The 27,516-nt window shown below is 50.8% G+C and overlaps 1 protein-coding gene across 4 annotated transcripts in view; it reads left to right on the plus strand.

Annotated features, from left to right (window-relative positions):
- The first annotated feature begins 207 nt into the window (after nucleotides 1-207).
- Nucleotides 208-27,516, plus strand: part of LOC116433328 (thrombospondin type-1 domain-containing protein 4) — a 54,768-nt gene continuing 27,459 nt past the window's right edge. For 2 of the 4 annotated variants that reach the window (XM_031991303.2, XM_031991305.2), the window contains exons 1-2: nucleotides 208-699; nucleotides 3,009-3,149. In XM_031991303.2, the coding sequence (XP_031847163.1) occupies nucleotides 3,040-3,149 (110 nt within the window). In that variant the 5' untranslated portion in view covers nucleotides 208-699; nucleotides 3,009-3,039. Of the gene's footprint in view, nucleotides 700-3,008; nucleotides 3,150-19,872; nucleotides 20,259-27,516 lie in introns of those variants that run through there. The other 2 variants (XM_031991304.2, XM_031991306.2) reach the window with 2 other exon arrangements.

The following is a 27,516-nucleotide window of genomic DNA, read 5'->3' on the forward strand; positions in this document are numbered from 1 at the left end:
CAGAAAGTAGACTTTTCGGCAAAACGTCACCTACTTTGCCGATCCAGCCCGCTGTGTTGGCGGTCGCGTGTGCGTGCACCGCACACACCGCAGGCCCGCACGCGGAGGGATGCGTCGTCTGTCGGGGCCGCCGCCTCCTTCCTCCTCGCAGCCACCACCACCCTGCGGACCTATATATTTCCCGGAGGGTCTCCCACTTTCGCCACTATCATTCCTGTCGCGGCTGCGCCAGCCCGTGACCGCGCAAACGTGAGTCCGCTCTCCGGTGCTTTCCTCCTCCTCGAGTTTCCTCGCCGGCCAGATCACGCGCGCCGCAACCAGCGCACACCTGCCTCCTTCCGTGTCCGCCGGCGTCGCCCGGCTTTTCCCGCCGGTTTTTCCAGGAGGCCCTAAACTGTGCGATCGTGCCCCGGTGTTTTCCCGCAGTGCTGCGAAGTTTCTTCCTCGCCCCGTCGACCGTCCGGCGACCGGTCAGTCAGTCGTTCGTCGATCGGTGAACGAACGAGAGGACTCGAGGACGATACACCTCGGCTCGTGTTTCTCTTTGGTTTTGCTGGCGGTCTCGGAAGGACGCGCGGTGCTCGCGCGGATCGATCGAGTTTTTCCGGCGCGTCCGTGTCTGTCGGGAAATGTGTGCCACGTGTGGTGAGCCCGCGAGTCCACCTGCTGCTCCTACCGAATGGGATTAGATGCACGACGGTACGTTCAAGTGTTTGTTGACGCGTTGGAGGCGGAGCTCTCTTAGCTGTGCTCTCCGTTTAGGCGTGTGAATGAAACAGTTTCCATGCAACCGGTATAACAGAATCTTCAGTTGATTCGGTGAGATTCGTAGCGAACGACAGGAAGAAATTGTTTAACATCGTACGGTTTGTAAGATATTCGAATCTGATACATCGCCTAAACGGAAAGTTCGCTGTCGATCCAGGGACGGCACGGTCAAGTGTTTATCGTCTGCGACGACTGTTCTGCGTTTTGACAGTCACTCCGAAACCGAGCTCCTCTCGCGAACGTCTTTATTTCACAGTAACAGATCTTCCTTGACGCAACGGAGTCTATTTATATTCAGTTTTCGTTTCTCTTGTCTTATCTTCCTCTTGTTCCAGAACTTCGGTGCGCTCGGAAGAGATCCTCGCGTGCGGGGAATATTTTCAATGAAAAGATTCGTAAATATGGAACGAGAGGATCGCTGCGAGGGAGACGGAATAGGAGACAGGTGTAGCTAATTGCGACGGGGGCCGTGAACGCGTTCCAGCCGAGTTTTCCATCGCGTACCGCGAGTTTCTGCGTAGAAATACGGGAACGCGAGAGAGCCGCGCGCTTATTCTTCACAGCTGTTCATACAACGAAACGCGCGCGCCGCGCGGACGGGGAGCCCGTGAATATAGATGCCTCTTTATACGGGCGTTCGCCAAGTAGCGAGCCGATATATCGTCTCGTAAATTACCTTTTTACGACTTTTATCTGCGCGCTCTCGTCGGTCCAAATTTCATTCCGCGACGGCCGAGCACTCGCGGGACCCTCGATCATCGATCCGCGTTCGTCCGATCCCGGTCAGGGAAATTATACATTGAAATAAAGTAGCTTTATTCCTTAATTCGTTAATCTCTCGATGAGTTTCCAAATATGTGCACCTCGTCGGAAAACGTTGAACATTTCTAGCGGAAAACCTTCGGAGGGTTGGAGAAGATATAGAACAATATAAATAACTTAGAAGCGTTTCGAGTCCTAAATAGAAGATACGTATTCCGTTCATTTACATCCACGGAACAAGTATCAACTAGTTGACCATAGTTTAACGACGAACGGATAAACAGTCTCCAATTAACATCGCCGAACCCCTTTGTCTCCCTCCGAATAAAAGGAAATCGAGCCTCTCCTCGAGGATCGAGAAGATTCCGCAGAATTCCGTCAGCGTGGACGCATCGCGAGGGAAAGAGAGAGAAAGAGAGAGGGAGGCGCTATAACCGCGTACGCAATAAACGATTTCACGGACTCCAACCGATCGTAATATCGCGGGAGTTCACGGGAGGCGATAGCAATCCGTTTTTATGCAGCCCGATTCGTTTCTTCGCTCGGCCGGCGAGAGAGACACGGTCTGGGATCCCCGGACTGGTTGTGTCGCGATTTTCTCTCCCCGGTGCCTCTCTCTCTCGCTCTCTCTCTCTCTCTCTCTCTCTCTCCCCCTCTCTGGCCCTCTCTCGCTCCTTCTATCCGGCCGTTTTAACGAGGAGGCCGTCGCGCGCGTACCAACTCGAAGAAGCCGAGGGAGCAGAATTATTGAACACCTTCTTTCTCGGTGGGCAGATCTCGCGCGCGACCGGCAAGGGTTTATTACACAATGAGAGAAGGTAAAACTTAGCGGCAACGGGGACTTAAGGCGATCAACCTTAACCGGTCTCGAACGCGTCCAGCGTGCTCGCGGTCCTACCCGCGAGAGAGTTTCCCTCTCGCGCTCCCGTGATTTGTTGCGCTCTCCTCCTGGTTTCTCTTCTTCTTACGCTTCTATATCATTCTGGCCGGGTAATGAGGTCCGGCCGCCGAGAAACCTCGTGTGCTTTCGTAGCGAAGGCATTTGAATCCCAGTTTCGAGGCGGCTCGACGTTTTCGAGGCTCGAAGTTCGAAGAGTCTCGACGGGATTCGATTCTCGGGCGACTTAACGCACCGAACTTTCGGACGTCTCGCGTTCGAGCTGAGTCTCGGCCTCGTTCGCGATGGTATGCGAGTTCCGCGCATATGAATGGCCGTCGCTGCGACAATACGTTGTACAAAGACAGCTGGTGCTGTCGTTGACTCGACGAGATCGAGACTCGGCTTGAAGTCGAGAGGTTAAAGAATTCGGAGACGCGCGAAGATCGGAAGGTATTGAATTTTGTTAGAAGCGATTCGAACTTCGGATCGAAAATTTGAAATTTCGCTATCGAATTGATTCGCGTTCGAAGCGATTCGAAGGTTCGACGTTTCATCGGTAGTGCTTGACGTCATCGACGTTTTCTGTTTCGCTGCGCAGGATGGCCTGAGCCTCGGAGCGGATCATCTTCATGGATCGTTCACGAAAACCGTGGAACGGCTGGCTGTCGCGGGGCAACGCGGAACAACATGCGCGGCGCCGGGACCCAGCGCCGCGACGCCTCGCCGTCAACAACTTTCGGTGAGTGTTCACAGCATACTCGAAATTTATGAAACGAGCGCTGTGTCGCGCGCCACGGTCGTTTCGTAACTTCCGGTGACCTTAGGGCGGCGACAGCCAGACTCTCCGCTATCTCCGTCTCTCTCTCCTTCTCCGTGTTTCTTTCTCTGAGGAGTTCTATTAAAAATATTCGAGGCGCGACGATCTTCCAGACGTCTGAACGTTTTTTTCGGGTAAGTTCGTCTAGCGGTGGATGCTCGGACGGGAAAGAATGTGTTTGAGTGCCCTCTCTGTACTTCGTGGACTGCGATAATCGGTCGAAGGCTGGTGTTAAATTTTTCACCGAGAATTACTTTTAACCCTTTGCACTCGAGAGGCGACTCTCAGTCACCATGAAATTCGATATACCAAAATAATAAAGTCTTACATGTAATATTAAGCTTCTTACAATCCATGAATATTTGAAATATTGAAATAATAATTAAAGGATGTCATCTGTAACTCATTGGAAACTGTTGAATATTTCTAGTGAAAAACATCCGAGTGCAAAGGGTTAACCGTTGCGTACTTGTATACGATGATATTGGAAATAATAATTGCAACTATGACAACGTTGTACGTTACATCCGACTGTTTCTTGTTCGAATATCGAAGTTCGAGGATAATCGGAGCAACGTGATACGTTACTTCTGACAGTTCCCAGTACAAAGATTGCTCCAGTTAATCCTTTTGCAATCAAACTGCAACGGTACACTGCTCTTACCAATGTTTAGTCTTCGGTAGACTCACAGTGAAAGTAGAATTCCGATCAGACCCGACAAATCATTAACGACAAGATAATTCCACATTTCGCAATCGCGAAAGAAACCGCGGGACCCTAAGAACGCACCGTAGAGACAATAAAAACCGACTAAATCGAATCAGTCTTAAGCGCGAGATTATCCGACGTTAACGACGAATCGGAGAGACAGCAAGCGGCGGGGTCCATTTTTACCGGTTCAAAGGGTTCGCCTAACTTCACCGCTCGGCTATCCGAGCACCGTCGCTTATTTCATTATCTCTGTAAAAATAAGACGCCGGGGAAAAGGACATTGATAAGCAATACGAATGGATTACGAGGTCGTCAAAAGCGACCGGCTTCCAAGCGTTTAAAACGCTTTCGCCGAACGTCGAGCTGCCGCCGCCGCCGCCGCCGCCGTGCTCGATCGTGTTCGACGCGCATAGCTTTGTTTAAAAATTTCACGGTCCGATATCGCGGCGGAAACGTGAGACTATAAGGAGGGTACGATCGAAGCTGCGGGAACGGAGATGTAAAGGGTGGACGGGGAAGAGGGGGAGGTGGCCAGAGAGAAACCGACCGATCTTAACGCTCATCGAAAACGAAACGCACGAGACCGAACCGCGTAACGCAATTGTGCGGCCTATAAGGCGATGAAACGGTGTAATCGTTAAGGCTCACCGATGCCGGTGATTAGAAGTCCTTACGGCGGTTAACGACTCTCGGCCGTCGAGTCCCATCGCGATCGCGCTCGCTGCCGATTTCGCCTGCTCCGCCTAGCCCCGGCCTTGAATAATTACACTTTTTCCATCCGGCCCGACGTCGATCGTAAATATCTTCGCGCGGACAGTCGGCGTCGGCGATAAAGTCGCCGATCGTCCACCGGGGGAACCGTGGAACTCGCGTAACGCGAGGAAAAAGGAGGAAACCATTGAAACCCGGGAGAATGGCAAGCGAAACAAGCAGAAACGACGACTGTGCTTGCGTGTCTAGCCAGAAACGTGTCGCGGAAATGTGAAACGTAGCAGGTTCTCGGGAGTCGCGGGACATCGCGGATCGATCGGTCGATCGGTCGGAGTTACTTAGCCCGGCGATCGCGACTCGAAAATCGAAAATTGCCGGACGGAGGAAAGGGAAACGAGAGAAAGAAGAAACACGGAGACGGCCGAAACACGATACCGGCTGATAACTCGTCATTTTAACGAGGATATCTCTCTTTCTCCCGCGGACACACAGAACCGGGCAGTTTATTTTAATACGGACACCTCGTAATAATTCTCGACGTACATCGTACCGAATGAACGGACATCAATCCTTGCCCTCGTTACTTTCGATGCTCCGGGCAGAGAGTCCCTTGTTATCCGCGCCCGTTCCTCTTTCCACGAGCGTGCATGCCAATGCACCGCGCATAATTACCGGTTTCGATTACCCGGGCCCGGCCGGCGAGTCCGCCGGATTTTCCGCCGGTCGCCGGGAAACGTTCGTCGGACGCCCGAATAAACGTACACGTGGGAATCGGCGTTATCGACGATCTACAGTGTTCACGTACGACGTGGACGTCCGCCTCGCGGAGACCCGAGTCCTCCGCTGGCTGAAAAATGGAGAGTAAATTCCATCTTGGAGTGCCTCCGGTGAGGAGACAGTGTTGGATGGCCCTCGGTTTGCGCTGACTCGGATTGCTCTTGTCGCGGCTATCGGCGACTAGAATAACTCGCGAGGATTTTCAAATGTCTCTGGATCGGTCGTGAACCTTGGGAATCTTGAAATCTGTCCAAGATAGATGAAATTTGAGAGGAAAATACAAAACAGATGATATCAAATCGACAGCAATGTACGATACTCGCTTCTATCTATTAATCTCCAATCATCCATCTTCGTCCATCCATCGATATCAAAGCAGACAGAGCTAATGCTAGATTTATTGATTCATCATTCAAGTTTCCAATAACAGAACGCTACACCGAGTCGAACAACCGCTTATCCCCATTCGAGTCAAAGCAAGATGTCCCGCGTCCGCGCCGATTCCGGTTCACGATCGAGATCCTCGCGATCGCAGGCGGAGATCGCGTCCGCGGCGATGCGAACGCACGTCGACGGCTCGACGAGATTTCGGTGAGCATTAACGCGCATTAAATGACGCGATTCGCCGGCGACTGGAGAATGAGGTTCGCGGCTATCTGCAGAACGCTCAAAGCACCGACGCGGCGGGCGTCGCGTCGCCGAGCCACCGATGATAACCGTGAAAGTAACTCGTGCGTCACGCCTCGTGACATTAATCCCCCGCGCGCGAGAGGGTGGGAAAAAAGGAGCGAGTGGAAAAAACGGGAGAAAGGACGAGCGACGGGGACGAGAGGGGGGGTAGAAGGGCACGGGAGGAAGGGGGCGCGGATGATGAAGAAGGAGAAGCCACGCGCAACAATAAGCAATCTGTAGCAGACATGTAGAGTAATTATGTTGAGTCTAGACGCGCGCGCGTACGATTATATGTACATCCCTTCCGCGGATCGCATGCGGTGTACATTACGTACGGTATGTGGTCGAGTTCGCCGGGGCCCTCGCGTGTGTACACGTTCGCTCGTGTTCGCCGATAATACGGGGTGTCGGAAGAACATCGGGTCTGGACGAGAAAGTTCGTCGCTGGAAAGTTTTCGTCGCTAGGCCTGTCATCATCCTCTTCCTCCTTTCTGTTTTTTCCTCCTTTTTTTAATGAACGAACTTTGCCGTTTGTTCGACGACCACTTCAATTCTAGGGGTTGATGGGGTGTAGTGGGTTGGGAACTTTTTTCAATTGTCATTAAGTTGAGGGGTATGGATGGAAACTATGCAGAGGGGTGGATAGATGTTTTAGAATTTTTTTGGTTGAGTTTGGAGAGTGTCGTGAAATGTAGCTGGGAATAGATAGCTACAGTTTGCACGTAGTTAGACGGTGTATTCTTATAAGTTTCTTTGACTGTCGTTGGCAAGCTTTCATCGCGGGATCCGTCAATCACTTCGAATCCCTGTCCCTTGATTAACTCGGCACAGCACGAATAAACGCATCGAATATATTTATCCATACGCGCGTCTCGTGTTTACGTTCCCGGCTCACCAGTGACCCAGTCATCGTCTCGGAATACTTAACAACTTCCTGTTATTCCCAGCGTACGATTCATGCAACCAGAATCACGTGCGTAAGAACAACAACGCCTCCGCGAGTGTGCGCACCGATACGCATAGAGAAACAAACTTCGAAAGACAAACACAATCGAGCGAAAATGCAATTAGTCGATCAACATCTTCCCACGTTCGAGTAGAACCGAAGCCGATCTTCCCAAGGATTCTAGTCAACGTACTTAAGGGCCACCCTCTATATTCACAGCGTCGCGTAACACTCGCGTGCGTCCCGCGGTACACGCAGCTCGCACTCACACTCGCGCGGGTTCGTGTGCATCGTGTACGCCGGCTGTTTGTGTATCAAGCGCGGGACGGGAGTTGGAACGAGCCGGGGGGAGCGATAACCTGAAACGAGCCGGAAAGACTATCGACGAGTCTCGGATCTCCGAGGTGCGAACCGCGAGGCCGCCTTGAATATCGATCATTTCGGGCTCGCGGGCGCGACCGCGGGCTCGGAAAAGCGCGGGAAGCAAAAAGGGGTGAGCGGAGAGCGACGGAGAGAGCGAAACGGAAAGAAAGCTGGCCACCGAGTCGAACAGAGACGGGAGAAGAGTTACGAGGGGTGACGAAGGGCAAACAAATAAAGATGCATTAGCCTGCTCGGCTCGAAGCGAACGTGTCGGAAATATGAGAGAGCAGTTGGCGTGCGGCTCGATGTATACCTCCCACTTTGATCTTCACCGGCCTAACGCGAAACGATTACGTAGGCTGCCCAGAGGATGGATAAATGAAAAAAGTGCATTTCTACGCGTCCGCCTCGCCCCCTTCCTTCCTTTTGTCCCTTCTTCCTCTGTCCTTTGGTGCCCTGAAGGATTCCACTTTCTTTTTCCTCTTCGTGTTCTTCGGGTTCTTCTTTGCGCTCTTCTTCGCGTTCATCTTCTCTCTCCGATTCCACGTTTCGCCGGTCTATCTCTGTTCTTCACAAGCTCGTCCACGGGTAGGTACTGTTAATCGGCGACGAATAGCCGGCCGCTCGTCCTCGATGACGTACTCCGATCGATCATGCGGCCAGTCAATCCGTTTCCGTTCGAAATTCGTGGCGATACGCGTCGCTGCGCGTGCCCGAAACTTTCGAAAGCTCTTTATCGCGCGTGACTACTGCGGTCGGGAGGACCCTGCTTATGAATACAAAGCTTGAATATCAATGCAAATATCGATGCACAGATATCGGTGATCGATTGATCCGACCCCCTACCGTTGAATAATGCCGACTGCGTTTCCGGATCGATGAAACTCGTGGAAACGTAGCTTTACGAAGAACCAGCGAATCCTCGTTACGTGTTTCGTTACTGTATTTCATTGCACGTTACTGCTTAATTACTACGGTCCCAAAAAACCGTACGAGGAAGACTTCTCTGAACCAATCGGAGCCGCATTCCTGCCGAGCACCTTTTTCCTAGCGGTACGGGTGGAAAAAACGGAAACGGTAGCTATCGATCTCGATCGGTTCGAAAGAGAGACGTAACGATCGGGAGGGAGGGAGAAGGGAAGTCGGAGGAATCTTGGTCCGTGATTCGGGGGCCCATGAAACGCACCTTTGAGAAACCGTAGAAAGGGACCGTTTAATTACGGATCAGCTGTTTCGGTTCGAGCGTGACGGGGTTCTCGCGTGGCGAGACGCGCGCGCGTGCACGGACGACCAACGGACGGACGGACGGGGTCCCGGATCGATTCGTTTCGAAGGATGTATCGAGAGGCCTCGCAGCGGCGCGCGATCCCATCACGGAAACCGAAGATAGAATTGCCGTGAACGGCGAGCAATAAAACGCGGTCCACTCACGTACAACGAATACTATTCATAAGTCGAGTCCGGCCGAGTCGAGTCGAGTCGAGTCGAGTCGAGTCGCCGCGGAGCGAGCCGAGCAGAGTCGTGTCGGGTCCGTGAGGGAGGGAGAGAAGGGCGCGGGCCCCGGCTCCGAGTATGGCGCCTCGACCACCTCGTAATTCTCGACCGGAGACTTTTCTTTTTCACGGAGGCTCACAATTAGGGCCATTATGCGCGCACATGTTCCCCGTGTTTCCGCCGATTCGCGCGCGTCACGCGACCTTCTCGCCGAGAGACCGTTTCGCCCGCTGTTTCGTTTCGGCGGAACGCTGGCGCGGCGGTTTTCGAAAACGCTTCGTCGTTCGGGGCGATCGCGGTTTCGAGAGACGGATAGATTAGAAGCGTCGTTGTTCAGTCAACGAAGGATCGAACGGTTTTTACGATTGCAAGCTATCCCGAGCTTTCGAAGCCAGCACTCGGTAATTGCAACTTTCGCTTTTAATTACTCCGAGTATCTTTTTATTACCGCAATAAAGCGATATTCCCGATGAATCATTAATTACCTCTGGGGACGCTTTATTTCCTTCAAACCCAAAATAATTACAGTGAAATATGAAGCATCGCTTTGCACCGGTTTCACCGAAATGCAGCGAGTTCTTTATTGGAGTCCCTTGATTGGTATTAATGACGTGTTCCTACGGTCTAGAGGCCACGGGTTTCTTGTAATGAGCAGGGTGCATCGTCGGCGTAAAAATACCGTTTATCTCGCGTTAATACCGAGCACATCGAAGGGCAAAGATTAATCATCGCCGCCGATACTTCCTACGAATTAGTTATCGAGTCTCCGTAAGTCAATTTCCATGTCGTTATCTGGACGTATTACGAGAGGTCGCCGTGGTTTCGACGCAGCTATCGGATAGTGATCCCTTCGCCTTCGACCCTCGAAGTATTATAGTTTGAGTTAATTGACGGTCCATCCTAATTGTAGCTTCTTTCTCCGATGATAAGAGCACGCTTCGAGGTTCCGTATCATCCTCAGGGTCACCAGAGAACGTCGAACAAAACTCTCTACAGTTACTTTCTAATGGAAAACCTTCCGTCGATATATTTCCAATGGAAAACCATGCGTAGATGTACGAGCGAACCGTTGCAAGACACGTGCGATCGCAGCAAAAGTTTACACTCTGCTCCCGGAAGCGATAACAATAATGACGGTTCAGTCAGCGTCACGAATGTTTCGCGACTCGACCGGCGTGGCTCGTAAAAGGGTGGTATCCGGTCGTCTCGTCGTCGCGGCACGCGTCGAACAGGTTGTCGTACTGTGAGAAAATTTCGAATGCTTTCCAATTTCGACGTGCAATTCCGTTACACCTGTTCCGAGCCCGATTCAACGGATCACAGCGGTTCGGTTTACGAGTGCATCGAACGTCACCGATTGTGCGGTGGATTATGCATCGGCGACGCGAGCGAACAGTACGTTATACGGTGCACAAAGCTAAGAATGACGTCGTAAACCAGTTTCAATTCCGTCGATAATGAAACAAGTCGCGAACTCAACGGGAAGCGAATATTCGCGCGGTTTCTCCGTTCGTACGCGAAAGCTCGGTGGAATTGATCTCGGCAATTATCGAGTACTGTGATTTCCTAGTTAGCGCGAACTGGTCTTTGGAATGACTGGAACAATCTATCGGTTTCGTGGAAACTTTCGCGAAGAAACTTTTAATCTATTTACCAGTGAATTTTGAAGATCTTCTTCTAAATCTGTAGATTCGTGTAGACACATCCGCATCATCTACGCGTTAGATAGCAATTGGTTGCGTTTTCAATCGTGCAATAAGGAAATACTTTGAAAATGGATTATAATGACGGAGAATCCACCTGCCAGATGAATGAAGATTGATTCAGTCGCTCGCGCTTCCCTACCAATCCCCGTAAAAATGGCGGCAGGTGTCGCACGCGATCGGTTTCTTCTTTTTCAGCATCGGCAACCGCATTACGTTCAACCGCGGTAGCGGCGAGCGCGAGTCATTGACTCTCATTTACATCGATTCCTTCCGTCGATACGTTCGGTACGCCACCGTCGTCTTCTCGAGTGGCCGAAATTATTTTTAAACCGCCCCGTTATCGCTCGGTGAATTCTTTTTCTCCGCTTATTCTCCGCTCCGCGGCTCATGCATGTCTTCTGCAATTCTATTCTTAAACAACGATGAAAACCTCCATTGAGAAGTGGAAGACCCGCGATTCATCGCGACACTCGTCGCACAATGAAGCCGCGGAGACAGGGGGTATCTGTGATCTTCCCGCGCAATTATTCGAAAGAATAATGGAGGAGGGCTGAGACGATCCGACCTGTCGTTTTACATAACTCGGTTGCTCCTCGCGGTTGCCGGTTAGGGGATTCTTTAAACGATTCATCTTTGAACTCCCATTGAACTTTTAAGTGGCCGCGGTGTCTCGCTGTTGGCGGTTTTCATAAATTTTTTAGACCTTTCGGCAACAATGATAATTCGCGCTCGTTGTGCCCGCGACTATTCAAACTATAAAGGAAAACTAGGAGGGACAATTCATAGGCATATAAATCACCCTGGAAGATCACCAGTGGAATTCGTTTCATGACTCACCTCGATTACACCGCGAATAAAACGGCAAAAAGCACGAGATCCCCGCTACCCGTGTTACCTCGACGATCCACGATAGCGTCGCAATTATTGAAAAACTATGCTGCAATAAATTTGCCCGCGTCGAAAATAAAAAGGCCGGAAAGTGGCGATGGCTCGTTACGGCTCGCCCTGAGTGCGGTCGTAGCGCAGCACGCAGATCGCTAATAACAGGAACGCATCGATAATGACAGCGGACTGGATCTAGTGCCACCGAGTGTCTATTAGGAAACAGTGATCCGTGACCGTGCTGTTCGAGGCGGGGCAGCTTGAATATAGTCCCGCAACGAAAGTCGCCGATGAGAGATGGACTCTCGGAACGAATCCCGGCGCAACGAGAAAAAAAGCTGCTAAGCATCGGCTACAGTGAAACTTTAAACTTATAGTCGTCGAGGTACAGCGAGCTCGTAAAATCGGTCGGGCGTTGAACACGTTCCAAGTGACAAATGAATTGTCAGAAATCCGCTTACGACTTCGAATTGCGATCGGCATGCCGATATGATCGATAGTTTGACGAAGGTACCACAAATCAGCCGTTTCCGTCAGCAATTTACCAGTCGCGGTCGCCTCGATCCTCCCGCAGCCAGTCCCAGAAGCGAAGAAGCCAGCCGAAGCCGCGACTCGGGTATCGATAGCGAAACGGGAGAGGGTTGGTCGCGCCGGCGGGGGCGGACGTAGTCCCATCTTTCTTCCAAGTGACGTTGATTCGCATCGGGTCCCGGTTCGGGGACCTTGACAGTTTTCGAGACACGGTGACAGCCACGGACGCCTGGCAGGCACCGGCGCGCTCAACCCCGGCGACGATGCGTATTCTATCAACGTCCGTGGAGCGCGATAACCTCGGCAACTGCATGCTGAATGAGCCGTACGAGAAACGCTCGCCTCGCCGGTCGCATCGGGAGAAGAGGAGGGTCCCGTGACGGTGTCCCCGGCCCAACCCTGCCGGCCCGCGGCTCGTCCGAGCTTCTTCTCGTCCCTTTTCTGCAACAATGGCCTTTATGCGCTGGCCAGCGCGCGATACCCCGGGAGGAACGGAGAAGGAGAAAGACAGAGGAGTGGACGGCTGGTGATCCACGTCGGCACCGGACAAAGCCCGTCCTCGCCATATAGGAACCGAGCGGACGGCCAAGATTTAAATTGATTTCGAGATAAGTGCGTGGAATTAAAGATGCATTCGGACGATCATCCGCGCGCGGCCCGCGACCCTTCCTTCCCGTCTCCCCGCCCTTCCACCGTTCTTTCGTATTCTCCTCTTTTCCCGGCTGATTCCGTGCTCCGGGTAGCATGCCCGCAGCAATTAGACCGCGCTTGTTTCAATCCTCCCGTCGCGGTTGTCGACGACCGCTGCGATGGAGATGCGCGTACGTCGTCGCGGATGAATTAGGTGAATAGATTCGACGTTTCCTGATTCGATGGCAGGGAACGCGGAGTGATTAAGGGCCCCGCGGTCGCCGGCCGAGCACGAATCGCGTATAAATAACGAGCGACGAAAAGGGGAATGGCTCGCGGCCGTTCCCATCGACGTTGCTTGATGGAACGCCTGTCGTCGCTGCGCGCTACGCGGATCTATGGCCGACCATTGCTCGCCGACTTGAAAGTGAAACGAAGTTGTTTTCCGGACGATCGTCGTCCTAAGTGCTAGTATAGTTGTTAACGCCTACTCGCTAGGCCTGCCGAACCGATTAACGACTGTGAATCCGTCGTTCTAAGTGGTATACCGATCCTCTTGATCCTATGACCGCGCGCTGCGGCCTTTGAGATCTTCTTTGCTGCCGTTCAGATTAGAACTGAAGCTTTTAAGATTCTTCAGCTACCTGTTTACGTTGCTAGCATTGCAAATGATAAGTTTGTGAAGCTCTAAGATACGCTTAGCACGTTCTGAAGGGATTAGCTCGTTAATGGTTGCGTTTTGCAACTGTTTGGCAGAGTAGCGCTTACAAGAATTACTGTAGTTCACTTTAGTTTGTTAATCTGACCAGTTTATTATCATCTGCCGAAGCATTTTGATGAAAAACAATTAGACTGCAGTGAAACCCGGAGAAAGCGTGAAGCTCGCAAGGATTAAGTTCTATTCGAGCAAGAGTAGTCGCGTGTCCGTCGCGTGACAAGTCAATTACCAGGGAAAAATTCGCGAAAGCACACGGACGTCGGCATCCGCGTCTCGAAACAGGTTTCAAACTACTCTCCTTCTCGTCGAAGGAACGATCAATCGACGCGCGCGCGAGAGCGGCGTTAATGAATGGAACAACGCGATAACGCGTTGTTCGCGGCGGGGCTCGACAACCGCGGCCAATGTAAATCTCGTCTGAACGTTGGTTAAACTCGCTCGCAACGTCGGCTGAAACAACGTTCGCTATTGTGGCTGTATCTCGTCTACGCCGCGGCTAGATAATCCCGCGGCGAAATAGGTTACACAGGCTTTATCAGTCTCGGTTCTACGACGCCTCGATGAATTCTCACGACTATTCGCGGTGCGAAGCGGGACGATAGCGCCGATCGCGGCTCCGCGAGACGGTTTTACGGCACCGCTCTTTCATTGACGGTCGCCGAACGAGAACGACGCGAGGAACGCCGATGGGATCGACTGTCGACGGCCGCATTGTATCCGGAAATTGGAACGCTTTAGAATGGATCGGAGCATCGCGGTTCTTACGTCTTACCGACATCGACTTTCTCCTCCATCTTTATTCCGGAGCGATCCGGGATCTCCTATTGACGTTTTATTCAACATTTTTATTGCATTTCCGATTCCCGTCTGCTCGCCTCCTTTCACCCTTCGACCGCCTGTTCTCCATTCGCTTTCAATTCCAGTCAACTTTTATACCTTCCCGCTGATCCGACGCGCTATGAAACGTTTTCCTTTTTTTTATATATTCCCCCGTTACACGAGCTGTCGACCGATTGTTTGCGCTTCCGTTTGTTCGCGTGTCACGGGTCGAACTTCGCGAAGAGGCGCACGAAATTGACCGTACATTTTCCAGTGAACCGTCGAAATTCGCCTTTCCAATTACTCCGTAACTTCCCGTCTCCCATCGAGCACCTAAGCCAGACGATCCTCTGCTTACTATTTATCAGCGATACGTGCCATTGCAGTTGCAACGAGACGAACACCGAACGCGGCGCGACTTTATAAAACAAACACGGCCAATTGATCCAAGAGTTGACAATGTCCGCAAGCAAGAAGTACTCCGCCCACGAATTTCATTAAATTTCTCCGGTCGACGATCCCGCCGGCGACGAGCGGCAACGATTCCGCGGCGGTGGAAAAAGAAACGGGGAGGGGGGTGGGGACGATTCTAGATCGGCGCGTTAACCGGGGAACGGTTAAACAGTGGGCCAGTTTGGCCGCATAAATCCGTCAGGCACGACAATCAGCGGTGTTCCACATTACCGCGGCGAACTCGTGTAAACATGGCCGGCAGTCATCAGCCAGCGCGCTAGGCATTGTATACGGTGCAAGCTCGGGACGCATACCGGATGCATCAGATAAGAAGCGCTCATGAGGTCTCGTAACTCGCCGGGGCCCGGGCTGAGGCGGGGACGGGCGTGAGCACGGGTTCGAAAGCGGCATTAAACGGTGCCTCCTCGTTTATTTTTCAGTGAGCGCGAGATAGCGTGGCCTGACGTGAACCACCGCTACCGCCAGCGGTGCCATCTCATATCCGAACCCTGTGCCCGTACGCGAAACCTATAATTATTCTTTCGAACGAGATCGTGGGCGAGCCGTGGCGGACCTCGCCGCCGCGCTCACGATCGCGGATTGCAATTTCGATTCCGCGTTTTCGACGTTTCTCTTCCGCCACACCCGACGCGCCCATGACTCCAATCGGGCCCGAGTGAAATTCCGTGCGTTACTTTTCATTGTTTTATGGTAATCGCGTTACAGCTCGACACTGGAACTGCTGAGCATTTCAACTGACTTTATGAAATTATACGCTTTGTCAAGACTCCGAGTGACTTTCGGTGTAGGTATTACCGAGTTGGTTTCTTTAATCGTTTCTCAAAGTACCTGCACTTTTTGAGTAATCGGCTAGTTCTAGTGTTAATAAATATTTACGCACTGACATAAATAGTGATACATCTGCTATTCTTCGTTATTGATGGAACATTGACGCACAATCAGTGATCATGCTAAGAGTAATTCCAAGTCTCGCTAATATCTTCCATAGAACTCCAAACTAGCCCTACTGATCATTACAGTCCATGGACTGTTGAAAAGATCGGATCGACCGTATAATGCGGTCCAGTTTTTAGCTCCCATCGGAAGGGGCTTCATAATTAACAAGGCAAAAAACCAAAATCGCCCGCAGTGGCGTATGTAAAGGCGACCAGGACGCAGTGCTCGAGCACAGAATAAAAGTTCGAGGAGCAAAACGCGATACGCCGATACTTGAATTATTAATATCCTATTTAAGATTCATCGTTGCAAAGCGAGGCGTTTCTATTTCGAATCGTCAGGTGTTTTCCGTTAAAACCGGATATTCGATATCATCGAATATCTTAATGGGCTCCGGCGGGCGAATTAATTTCCCCGAACGGAACGCTTTAAATATCTCGGTTAATCGACGCGCGAATGATCCGCCGCGGCTGCCGCGAAGGTCTCTGCGCTTGTCAGTTTTCAAATCTGCGGAACATTTTGGCACGCGATTCCCTTCTTCCCTCCCCCGCCCCCGCCCCGCCGATACGTGGTATCGACAAGATATCAGAAGCCGTTTTCCCACGGGCGACGTCGCTCGGAGCGCGACGGATTACCGTGATACGTTATACATCCGGCGCGCCGTCGCTATTATACGGAACGCGGCAACAGAACCGCTAATTAGACACTGTACGGCTCGGCTGTCACGTAGCGACGGGGTACCCGTATCGACCGATTAATTGGAATCGGCTGGCAGTCGCGCCGCGGGTGAAAAGAATCGGAACAAGACCACGAAATCGGACTTATAGCTGGCAGCGCGGCACTGTTTTTCTAATTAGTCGGCGAGATAAGGCCCCCGGGGGAAGATGGATTTATTGCCGGGAGAGAAGCGTCTAGCTCGGAATAGCGAACTGTTCGCGGTCTGATTTATTCAGCTTTTTAATAGGAGTAACATAAACGCGGACCGATTAAAAATAGGACCCGAGATACCCGAGGAACGTTTCATCGATGAAGAACGGCTGATCGAGGCGGAGCGCGGATTTAATTTTTCTGCGATGCGGAAGCTGTTTTCGCTTTTGCGTGTCTGTTTGGCGGACGTTGATTGAAAGCTAAGTAACCGAGGAGTTGATGGAAGGATATATTGATTTATAATGTCGCGATAATGCGAGATTGATATTAGTATCGATAAAAATTGCTGATTAGATACTGGAAGCTTCTGCAATTTTAGATATTGTGTCTATACCAGACATATTGTCAGATAAAGGAATTCGTGCTTCTGATACGAGAATTATACGAGAGAAGAAAATTGTCTCCTCTTCTATATTCTCTCAAATGTTTTGCCTTCTCAAAGTGGTCCCAAGGGAATCGCGAAGGAACTCGAAACACGGAGATATCGGCGACGCGATTTCCAGAAAGTCGCCGCGGGAATGCATCGTTTAAGCGTCATCGATGGCTTGTTATTACGAGCGTCTCGAAATAGACGCCTCGGATTCAGCATTTTGCCGGAAATTACCGTTCACCGACCGACTGGCAGTGAGTCACGAGCTCGGAGGACTACGGGCGAGGCTTGAAAACACGCCGCGACGCCTGTTGACGTTGCAACATTGTTTTCCTTCCGAAGAGAACAACTTCCGGCGTCGTGTCTTGGAACGAGCGCGTTACACTTTCAAGAATCTTGAAGGCGATGCCGTCAGCGATGTTTAATCAAACACTATTGACGTGTAATGGATACTCGATACGAACGGTAGGCTAAATATCAATTCGTTAATGCTCAGGAAACAAGCAAAGATAAAATCAAGATGATACATTTGATCAAGAAGCTCTAAAATCAACGATAGAATGAAATTGCCAGCTATTTATCTCTTTCCTGAAAAAGCTTTACTTGTCACGCGTTGCGAGACTTGTCCCACAGGATTTCCATTTTCTATTCATCGGGACCCATTTCACCGTCCTGCGGCCCACTTTGATTAATCTTATCGTAAGTCTCCAAAATGGGTCATCTTGAAACAGAGAACTCCGTGAATTTCACTCTGGTCATCCGGAAGCTGACCGAGAATAGGCGAATTTTCGCGATCCAAGGATTTACGAGGAAACAGCTGTTAACACGAGGTTAAGCTGCTCTGTTGACACGCTCTCCATCGACACAGTTCCCTCGCGTGCACGAATACACACATCGTGCGCATATATTTACACGGTTATCGATGCGTTTCCGCGCGCACGGGTCGGCTTAGGCCGCGAGCAAACGTTTGCGCTCGCTACGTGAAAAGTTGCGGGTGATTGTGCTCGAGGAGGACCGCTTCGGACGGCGTGCCCCGCTCGTCCGCAAACGAACCGAGCACACTTTGAGCGCGATGTCGCGCGACTAGACACTCCCATGGAAACGAAACGGTCGTTGGGCACGCTGGCGCCGCGCGCGTTTTCACGCTGGATGATGCTAGAAATCGCTGTCTTCGGGTCGTCGGGTTTGGGAACCTTCTCAAGGACTTCTGAAGGACATCCTCCATATTGTCTTGCATCGATGTATCTTCGAAGGAGTATTCTTCTCGAAAGCGTTGGCAAAAAGGAAAGTTTCGAAAAATTTCAACGTATTTAGTTTACAGGTTAATGAAGCTATACTTCAATTATCTTTATCGGAGCCACGTTACCAGAACAAGGAGAGAATTCCGTGTTCCTTGTGAATTTATGTTCGTGCTAGGGGTGAAATGTGTATAACAGAGAAATGTTCAGTTGAGATAGAATCAAATCCAGCAGAGAATTTTTTCAAACTTCCCCGAGCAAATGTGTCTCGTTAGCAGTTCAGGGATTAAGCACCGAGGATTAAGAGCCTACAGTAGTTCTGGATGACACTCTGAGAGATTAAACTCGTTAAGCTACGGAACGTCCGGAAGATCCTTCGCACCGGAAGGATCAATACAGGCCGGCAGTTGTCGCGTTCGTAATTCTGTTTATTCGAGCAAAGACACCCTCTGCGACGAATCGAATTACGCCCGCGTGTTATACGGTAATTATTTGCAGCGGCAGCCTACCCCTATTCCGCGTCAAACATTTAAATCGAATCAACAGAGCCGCGATCCAGGTATCGAGGTCTGCAGCGCCGGTAGTTCTATAATTAGTCAGGGTTTCTGGGTGCAAACGGTGTCAGCGAAGACATTGTTCCGGCCCCGGCGAACTCCTCATTGTTCCCAGTATCGCCAGATTCGCCAGGGTCTACAGACAATGTCAAAGATCTACGGTAGACCAAGAATCACGTAAGTTCGATAGATCGTTGTAAACATTCGACTCTTAACACGTCTTCGACTGTGCACTATTCTGGGACATGCGGTAACCTTTTCTAATTAGAATTCAAACGAAGCATAGAAAAAGTTAAACGTATACCCTTTGCTCTTGAACTTTTTCTTAGCCGAAGCTTTCAGCAGCTCGAACTTTTTCCAGTTTGATTTTCAGTTTCGCAAACTGTTGGTGTACCTTAACAGCACGCTTCGAGCACAAACTTTGGCAGTGAGGAATACTTCGAATGAAAAAGGTCAACGACCTGGTACCGAAGAATCATCATATTCTATAACTTAATAACAAAGAGAATAAAAGGAAAGAAGGTAAAGAAGTCAGAAGACAGCATTGACGAATAGATCTCCCGCGTCGGTTGACGCGTTAAACAGTTCTAAAGTTAGTTTCTAAACTTGAACAGTTCCAGTAACTTAAAGTTAAAAGTTCCATCGACTACAAATCTTCAGCTGGCCGAATCTCACGGCACGACCTTGGCAGAAACACATTGATCCTCGAGTCTAAGCGCACACGGGACCATCGGACAATGGGACATCCAGACCGCTGACTGCGGCGATGACCGTGCATAATGCCGGCATATTTATGAGTCCCATTCTCGAAAGTGCGCCAAGGACGCTCGTGGTTTTCATCGTGGGCCGCGGACGGGTCGGTTCAGTTTCGCGTTCGATTCACGGCGACCGCTCGTCCCATTAACCCGCCCGTTCTTACCTCGACTCCGAAACGAGCGTGATTAATAACGGAGGCCGTCGCGCGTAAACCACGCGCCGGCCGACAATACGCTCGCTGACAAATGCGTCCCCGTCTAATTATTCCGCGGCCGGCCGGACGGACGGGCCCCGGGATCAGGAGTCCTAGAGAGCCCTCCCTCCCCCCGCGGCCCGTTGTCATCCCGCGGCTTAGATTTACGACGGTCACGGTCCACTCGGCAGTTTAATAAAACCGTGGACGAGGAACGGAATGCGCGCGCGTGGAAAGAACCCGGCGAAATTTCGAGCGGTGAATTCATTTCAATTACGGCAGCTCTCCCCGCTGCCGGCCGTACGGCTTATTTAACTCTGCATATTACACGGGCGTTGGAATTTCAGTTATTCAACATCGAGCCAGGCCGGAGCCCCGGAGTGAGAAATTTCAAATGACGAAGGATAATTGAAGGCCTGGCTCAGTTGCCCGTGGAATATTCTCGGTTGTTGTTCTCCGCTGCGATTATTCGCTGAGTAAACGGAAGCCGAGGGAGAACTTTTAGGGATGACGAATCGCAGCCTTCGCGTGTAAGCTACGTGCGCTAGGAATGTTGTGCCAACCTTCGCCGTCGTTGCAGTTAGCTTCATCGAGGGTCAAAGACGGACTGACACTTGATACGGTATCGTACTCGTGTTCCGGATTGTTGATTACCGGTAGTTCTTCGTTATTCAGCTGAACGCTTCCTGGACGCGTAACCTTCTAAACTATGACAGCATGGAATATACGGTTTGCAGGAAGTTGTTGTAGATTTGACTTTGGTTTTCGGGTTTCGGTGGTCGAGCAAGTGCGAGTCGGTATGAGCTAGCGTATTCAATTCGCCAGGAGACCCCGAGGTCTCGAATAAATTCCGTCGAGGGTGTTTCCTACGACCCGCCTCCCTCGAATTCGTTACTGTCTCTGCCGGGTTAGCCGCGAGTCCTTCACGCCCACGCGCCCCGCGACAGCGATCGTAAAGCAGCAAGTAGAAAATCCGTGAAAACGAACGGCCAACCCTCGCGGTCGAGGCATGCCGAGGTCGACGGTTGCGTCGACGTCGTCTTTGGTCACTCGAGAGTTTCGCGGGATGTTACTGGGATGTACGAATAGAAATATTGTGAGGAGCGAGACTGTAGAATGAAGAATTCAATATTGTATTGTGCATGTTTCAATACAGGAAGCGATCAGGTAAAATAGTCCGGACCCTTAATCCGTAAGATTGTTCTTCGCGTTAGCTGCGGAAAACAGAATTTCCATCGGGAAATAATGAATATTTATTCCGGGAAATATCGTCGAGCGCAAAAGGTTAAGCGTATTTATAGTTCGACGCAAATGAAGTGTAATGCTATTTACTCGTATCATGCAAATTGCAGGCTTCGTGCTCGAGTTATTTCGAATTAGCGTCGGACGAATTGTAAACAAGCGTACGTTGGAATAATCAAATTTTAATAGTAAGCTGAACCAGCATTGTTAAGTGATGCGAGAGGATGGAAGCTTTACCGAGCTTGTTCGTTACACGTTCGGGATGTTGGAGTAACTTCAACGACGGTTCACATATTACTTTCTATAAACGCGGGTTGTAACTCGCTCGAATTGCCCGTTCCCTAATTACAGATGAATAACCGTCGATCCGGCGAGACCGGAGGCATCGACGAAAATTAACTTACACGATTTCCGCTCCCATTAATTCGACAGAGGCCACGGGAACTGTCTCCTAAACGAATTAAGCATGGAATTTTAATCGTCGCGTAATACGATCGGATCAAATCAGATTACGTTTCCTTCCACCTCGGATCTTTCGTATTCCATTCGGCGTACCGTCTAGCGAGCGCAGAAATAAGCTGAGAACCGAGCGCCGAGATCCTGCTATTTGATTGAGGGAGGATAAGGCTCGATCGCCGCGCGATCGCGAGGCTTCGAGTACGTACCACGCTATCCGGGGATTTGTAATACGCACACCTCTTTGTTTCCCCACCGGTTCTCTTCCGATCCCCGCGTCGCTCGTCCTCTTCCCTCCCCGACGCGAAGATGTAAGAGCGTCCAGCTTCCGCCATCGTTCCATCGGTACCATTATATCGACTATTTACGGAGGCTATGCTGCCGGATATTTGATTCCGCGAAATAACGGTTGGAAATTGGACGAATTCCCTATTTATTTGAACGGGGTCGTGTACACGCCGCGCATCGGTGTGTAGAGAGCCGCGCGCCGCGCCGACGGATATTAAAGAAGAAATATTAGGTTCTATCTCCGCCGGCTGCGTAAATCCAGTTAAATAAACAAATGGCGCTCGCCGGCTTCGGCGAGCCTCGGAAACGCACGAAAATCCTGCCGATTGTCGATTCGGAATTCCTCGTGAACTCTTCCGTGAACGCAACGGCCTCTGAGTCTCTTTTAAACTAATTTGGTACTGCGGTGCTCGGATAAATTTCATTGAAATGTGGCATGGTTAACGCGTGGACTATTACAGGGATTGTTAACGCTTCATTTAGTATCAGTTATTCCGTAACAAAGGTAAACGATGTTAGATGTAATGTTTTTATCATTTTTGAATTACATTACCTAGTTATTCGCGTTACTGAATATTCTCGTTCGAAATCGGCGTGTTTCTAACCATTTTCCACTAGTTTCGAAGCTCCACCGATCGGAATTCAGTTTCCAGGAGAAAAACGTAGCTCCCGGAAATTTAACTATTATCTCTCGAATTAAATGGAAGCCAGTGTACACCGTATCCAAAGAGAAATCGGGAATTTCAAAGTCTCTGTGCGATGCGATGGTGCACGGTTATGCGCGGTGCGGTCGCATGCAGCGCGCCGAGTCTCGTATTATTTCAAAGCCGACGCGAACAAAGGCTCGCGCGGGAACGATCGATATACGATAAAGCTTTGAGCATCCGTAATCGCATCTGTAATTCTATATCACTTATATACCTCATATTCCACCGTGGCGTCGCGTCGCGTCGCGTCGTGCCGCGTCGTGTCGCGTCGCGCCGCGCCGGTGTATTGTATTCGTAAGTCTCTTTTGTTTCCGCGGAATTTTTGCCTCTCTGTACGAACCTCTGCCACCCCCGTCGGCGACACGCGGATCTGCCGGCGGCCGGGGGGAGAGATAATACGGCGGCGGAGGGATGAAAATCAACAAGAAACGATAGATAACGTCGCTTCCGCCGTTCCGAGCGAGAAACAAACGGTATACGTGAGCTTTCCCAGCATACGTGCTCGCCGTTCGTTAAACGAGCGAAACGCGCTTGTTCGGCCGAAACAATGCCTTGTACGCCGGCTACGTGTATTGTGTTCGAGCGAATCGAAGGGCCGCGCCAGGCATAGCAAAAGGTACCACGGGCAACGGACGATTGGGAGTCACGCCGGAGTTTCCTCCATCGACGCCACCGCCTACCAGGAATGATATCCGGTCGCGGCTAATTATTTCCTGCTGTGGGAAGAATTAAGCCCCGCACGGTGACTTATGACTGCCGTTTCTCCGATCATTTCGCTTTGATCGGATGAACGGCGCGCTGAACGGTTCGACGGGAGACACGGCTTGAAGATTCTATTAGCACCTTATTCATGATCCTTTTCGTTTGCGCCCGTGATTGATGGGCAATTGTGAACCGAGCGAAGTGATTGTATTGTGGATACTTAACTCGATAGGGGGATTATTGAATAAGGAAGACGTTAGAACAGTGTTCTCTCTGTTTTCTATGAGGGTTAGAGTTACAAGATTGAGAACCTAGCAATTTAGACTAGTTAGGGACTAGAAGACTTACATAACTTTTCGAGAGAATTAATTTCAATAACAATGGAAAGACAACTGAGAAACGGTTCGATGCTTCAAAGGTTTAGTTCCACGTTAACTTCAGCTTCAACTCATTGCGTTTAGCATGCTCCAAGTAACGTGCTCCAAAACTTCATCCCCTAAGACCACTGTCGCTTCCATCCTGGAAAAAGATTTTGCCAGGAAAACGAAGGCTGGAATCCTTGTCGCTCCCTTTTAAGAAAGTTCTTCGCCCCCTGGCGAGCAACAGGTTAACAGGTTACTCACGCCCGGCATCGGCGCGGCGCGACAACCGAGCGTTCACGCTTCCACGTCTGTTTCACGGCGGAGCGAGGCGACGCGCCGCGGCGCGGCTCGGCTCGGCGTATCCTGCGCCAGTCTGCCCTTTCCGGCACATTATCTTGGATCGGCGCCTTTGCACGTACGTGACATTCTCGCACACGCGGGCCGGTGCGCGCGAAGAGAGGCCGGCCGGAGAGATCCACCGTCGGCAGGCGGTGCTGTCCGAAAGGTGGAAAAGGTTTACGGTCATTAAACGGCGTTTCAAACGTCTCGACACGGCTACCCGTTCGCCTCCGCGGCCCGTCCGTCTTCCACGGATCAAACGCGCGCAGCTGTAATTGCTGTTAAAGCGTTCATTCGTATTACAGCTTCCATTCGACGCGTCCACGGACGCGGTCACGGCGCATTTCGGGGTCAAGCCCTCCTTTGACGTGGGAATTCAATCTCGCTAACCTTTGCCGGTCGCGTTTCCCTTTCCCCGCGCGACCTCCTCGCGGATAGATTAGTTGCCAGAACTTGGAAGTTCACGAATACATTGTAACAAACTCGAATATTCACGATCGACGCTATAGAATTTCAATGAGACTCGAATTTTTCGCGTGTACATGTTCGAAACGATTCGGAGGTAACCTCATCATCGGTTCATAGTTTGAAGCTTTCGAATCGGAATTAATGTTTCGCAGCGTGGAAGCATCAGGGATGGATGTATAGGATTTCCAGAGTACTTATCCAATACCTATTCAAAGCGATTCGAATCCCCAGCTCTGGAAACTTCGGATTGCTTCGGAACTGGGATTCAAATGTCCGTAGCTACTTGCGGATTCCCGCCGAATCCCGCTACTAGATCCTTTTCTCGAGATTTCCGAGACCGTAGCGGTTTCTGATCGAACAATAGGCTGACCGGCGATAAATCGGTCCGGCCTACACGAATCCATTTCACCCCGGACAATTACGAACCGATCCATCTCTCGGCGTGTCCGATCGGCGAATTTATGCCCTAGGTCCTACGTGGGTCTGCCCGCCGACTAGATAACGGGGCCACCGCGGCGCCCGACTTCCTTATCGTATTATTTACGGCGCTCCCGACTCGTCGGACGCCGGAAAAAACGAGGGAAAGATGAAATAACAGGGAGGCACGGTTGCATAGGATGCGATAAAAGACCGGGCCGCGGTGTCCCGTTTCGATTTAATCGATTTAATGGCTGATGACGGAGGTTGCGCACGGACCGTCGAGCGTCGCGCGGCGCTAACAAGTAATTAGTTTAGCGGGCCGATAACGATAGGGCCGCGCGGGCTTCCTGGGCCAGATAAAATTAGAGCCGGACCGACCGATGGAAAATTCTATTTATCGGTTACGCGGAACCCGCCGGGTGAAAGTGCTCGCTGCGCGCGTTTCCGCGAAGAGGCTGGTATTCGGTTACCGTGCGCCAAACTGTCGAACATTCTTTGATAATTTTGGTTCCCCTGGAACACGCTTCCGTGTATTTTCCTTGTTAACGCTAGCACGCTGTCGTTCCTTCTTTAAACGAAATTCCACGCCGCTACTATGCTCGTTCCTTCCTCGAGGAACTCACCCCCTTTTCGACTGTTTACTCGGCGTGTGAAACGACACCCTCTTTTCCGTTTATCGCTCCCGAGAATCTAGGTTCCGGAGATTGCGAGCGTAGGCTCGAAAAAATTCGTTTTCTTTCTCGTTTGGTTAAACGCGGCAGGTGTCGAAAGGTGGCTTGAAGGGGTGAGAACGGAAAGCCAGAGATTGCACAGCCGTGTAAATAACTGCGGTGAGAAACTCTTAGGCTCAACGATTCTAGGATTTCCTGGGAAACGTGAACTATGATTTTGGTTGGAAGAATGAGGGATAGGAACGTAGAAACATCGACACGGCTATCTGGAAACGAATAGCCATTAGTATACTAGATAAATTAAAAGAGATCGAGTTTCCATGCAAAAGTGAACAAAGGTAATTAACAGTATATCTCCATATAGATTACTATAAACTAGATACTGTACTTTTAAAATCAACGCAATCGAGGTACACGATCACACGATTCCTCGTATCAGCATCTCGAACATCTACGAGATAAAGGAGTCCGCGTGAATCGCGGAGCCGATCGGCGAAGGGTTAGAGGTCACTTAAAACCACATCGAAAGAAAGCAGCCCCGGGTAATCGGTTCGATACGGACTGGAAACGCTCCGGAACAGCACAGACGCATTTACCTGTCGATTACTTTTACGCGAACGCGGTGCGAATCGGTGAACGGCGCCGGCATAGTGAGAACACGCGGCTGGAATGGTACTTTTGAAGGCTCGACGAAAATAGACCATCGAGGGAAGTGGAATTCGATGTTCGATAGCCGAGCAGCGAGCGCGCGGCTAGACGCGACGGAATTCGGCTTTATCGCGGCCAGAGGTCCACGAGGCTAGTTAACGCCCCGCCGTCGTCAGCGCCAACGGTTATTAATTGATTTGAGTGGCTAGGGGGATACCGGGACACGGTACACCTTCGGCCGACGTTTAACCCGGTTTCCCGACGATTCGGGATACCCGTGTATACAAGCTTGTAATCGCGAGAGTAATTTCTTCATCTGCGGCCGCATGCAACCGATCGTTCTCCAGGTGCGGTCCCGGGAGAGGCACCGTGCAATTTCTGGCCCGACCTCGATTCTCCTCAATTATAATTCCTTCGAATGTCTTCATTTCGATCCACGCTCTAGTTCGATCGAATACGCGAGTAATCGGACACATCGTAGATCGGTGAGTCACTCGGATTCGAGATGAAGGGTTGCTATTAGATTTTACGACCGGATGGACGGACAGCTGCAAGAGTTCACGGCTTCACACGTTGCAATTTGCTGAGATCTTGACAACGATTGACATCTAAGGGGGGGGGGCGGACAGTGATAACATCGATTGAGAATTTCGCTACTCGACGCCACTTCTCTCGCGCTAGTTTCCGTCTGTACCGAACGATGCGCGATAAATCCTGGTAAAGTGGAAACACGTGTTTGGGGTTTACTCCTGGAGCCTTCCTCTCTTTTTCTGTTTCCGATATAGACCGATAATTGATCATCGGGCCGCTGGCTTCTTATCTTAAAAGCAATTGCAACTTGTTACCTCAACATGTTCCGATCCTTCCGTAAATTACTTCATTACCTCCGATAACGTGCGCGATATATTATTATTTTCTCTTCTGCGGGCTTCGCGAGATGGTTTCTCAAGATTAGCTCCCCCGATCACTTCTGAATATTACTTCCCGAGAAGACAGGACAACGAAGACATTACTCAGAAGACAAAATGAACTTTCCACGGGTTAGGACCCGCACCCTAACGCATTAATCTGAACTTTCGACGCTTAGCATTTGGTCCCCATTATAACGGGGGTATCATTGTCAGCGGCGACCAACGTATGGACTGTTCCATAGGTCAGTGAAATGTCCCGACCCGAAAACCGATCACTGAACTGTGTCAGGGGGCGTCTGCGAGGTGGTGTCGAGGAATCGAGAGTGCCCTGACCTTAACGCGGTGGGTCTCGGCGGTGGTCTTAACGCTAAACTCACCGACATTTCGTGTATACCGATTCCTACCGTGCAGAACGAAGTTAAACAAATTATACAACGATCACTTCTTGATGCAAACAAAAACAAAACGAAGGACAAACATCGGAAAACTGATCAACCCCTTATCCGTAGAATTTTCATCTTCCTTGCATTTGCCCGTGAACCTTAAATTCTTGGCATTCAATTCCTACTAACAAAAGCTTTCCATCTTACAAAAGAAAACTAAATCACTGAATTTGAAGAAATTAATAACCTTCAATGTTGCTTCTCCTGAAGCAGCCGTGCTCGG

This window comes from Nomia melanderi, chromosome 2 (assembly GCF_051020985.1).
Source record: "Nomia melanderi isolate GNS246 chromosome 2, iyNomMela1, whole genome shotgun sequence".
Classification (NCBI taxonomy): domain Eukaryota; kingdom Metazoa; phylum Arthropoda; class Insecta; order Hymenoptera; family Halictidae; genus Nomia; species Nomia melanderi.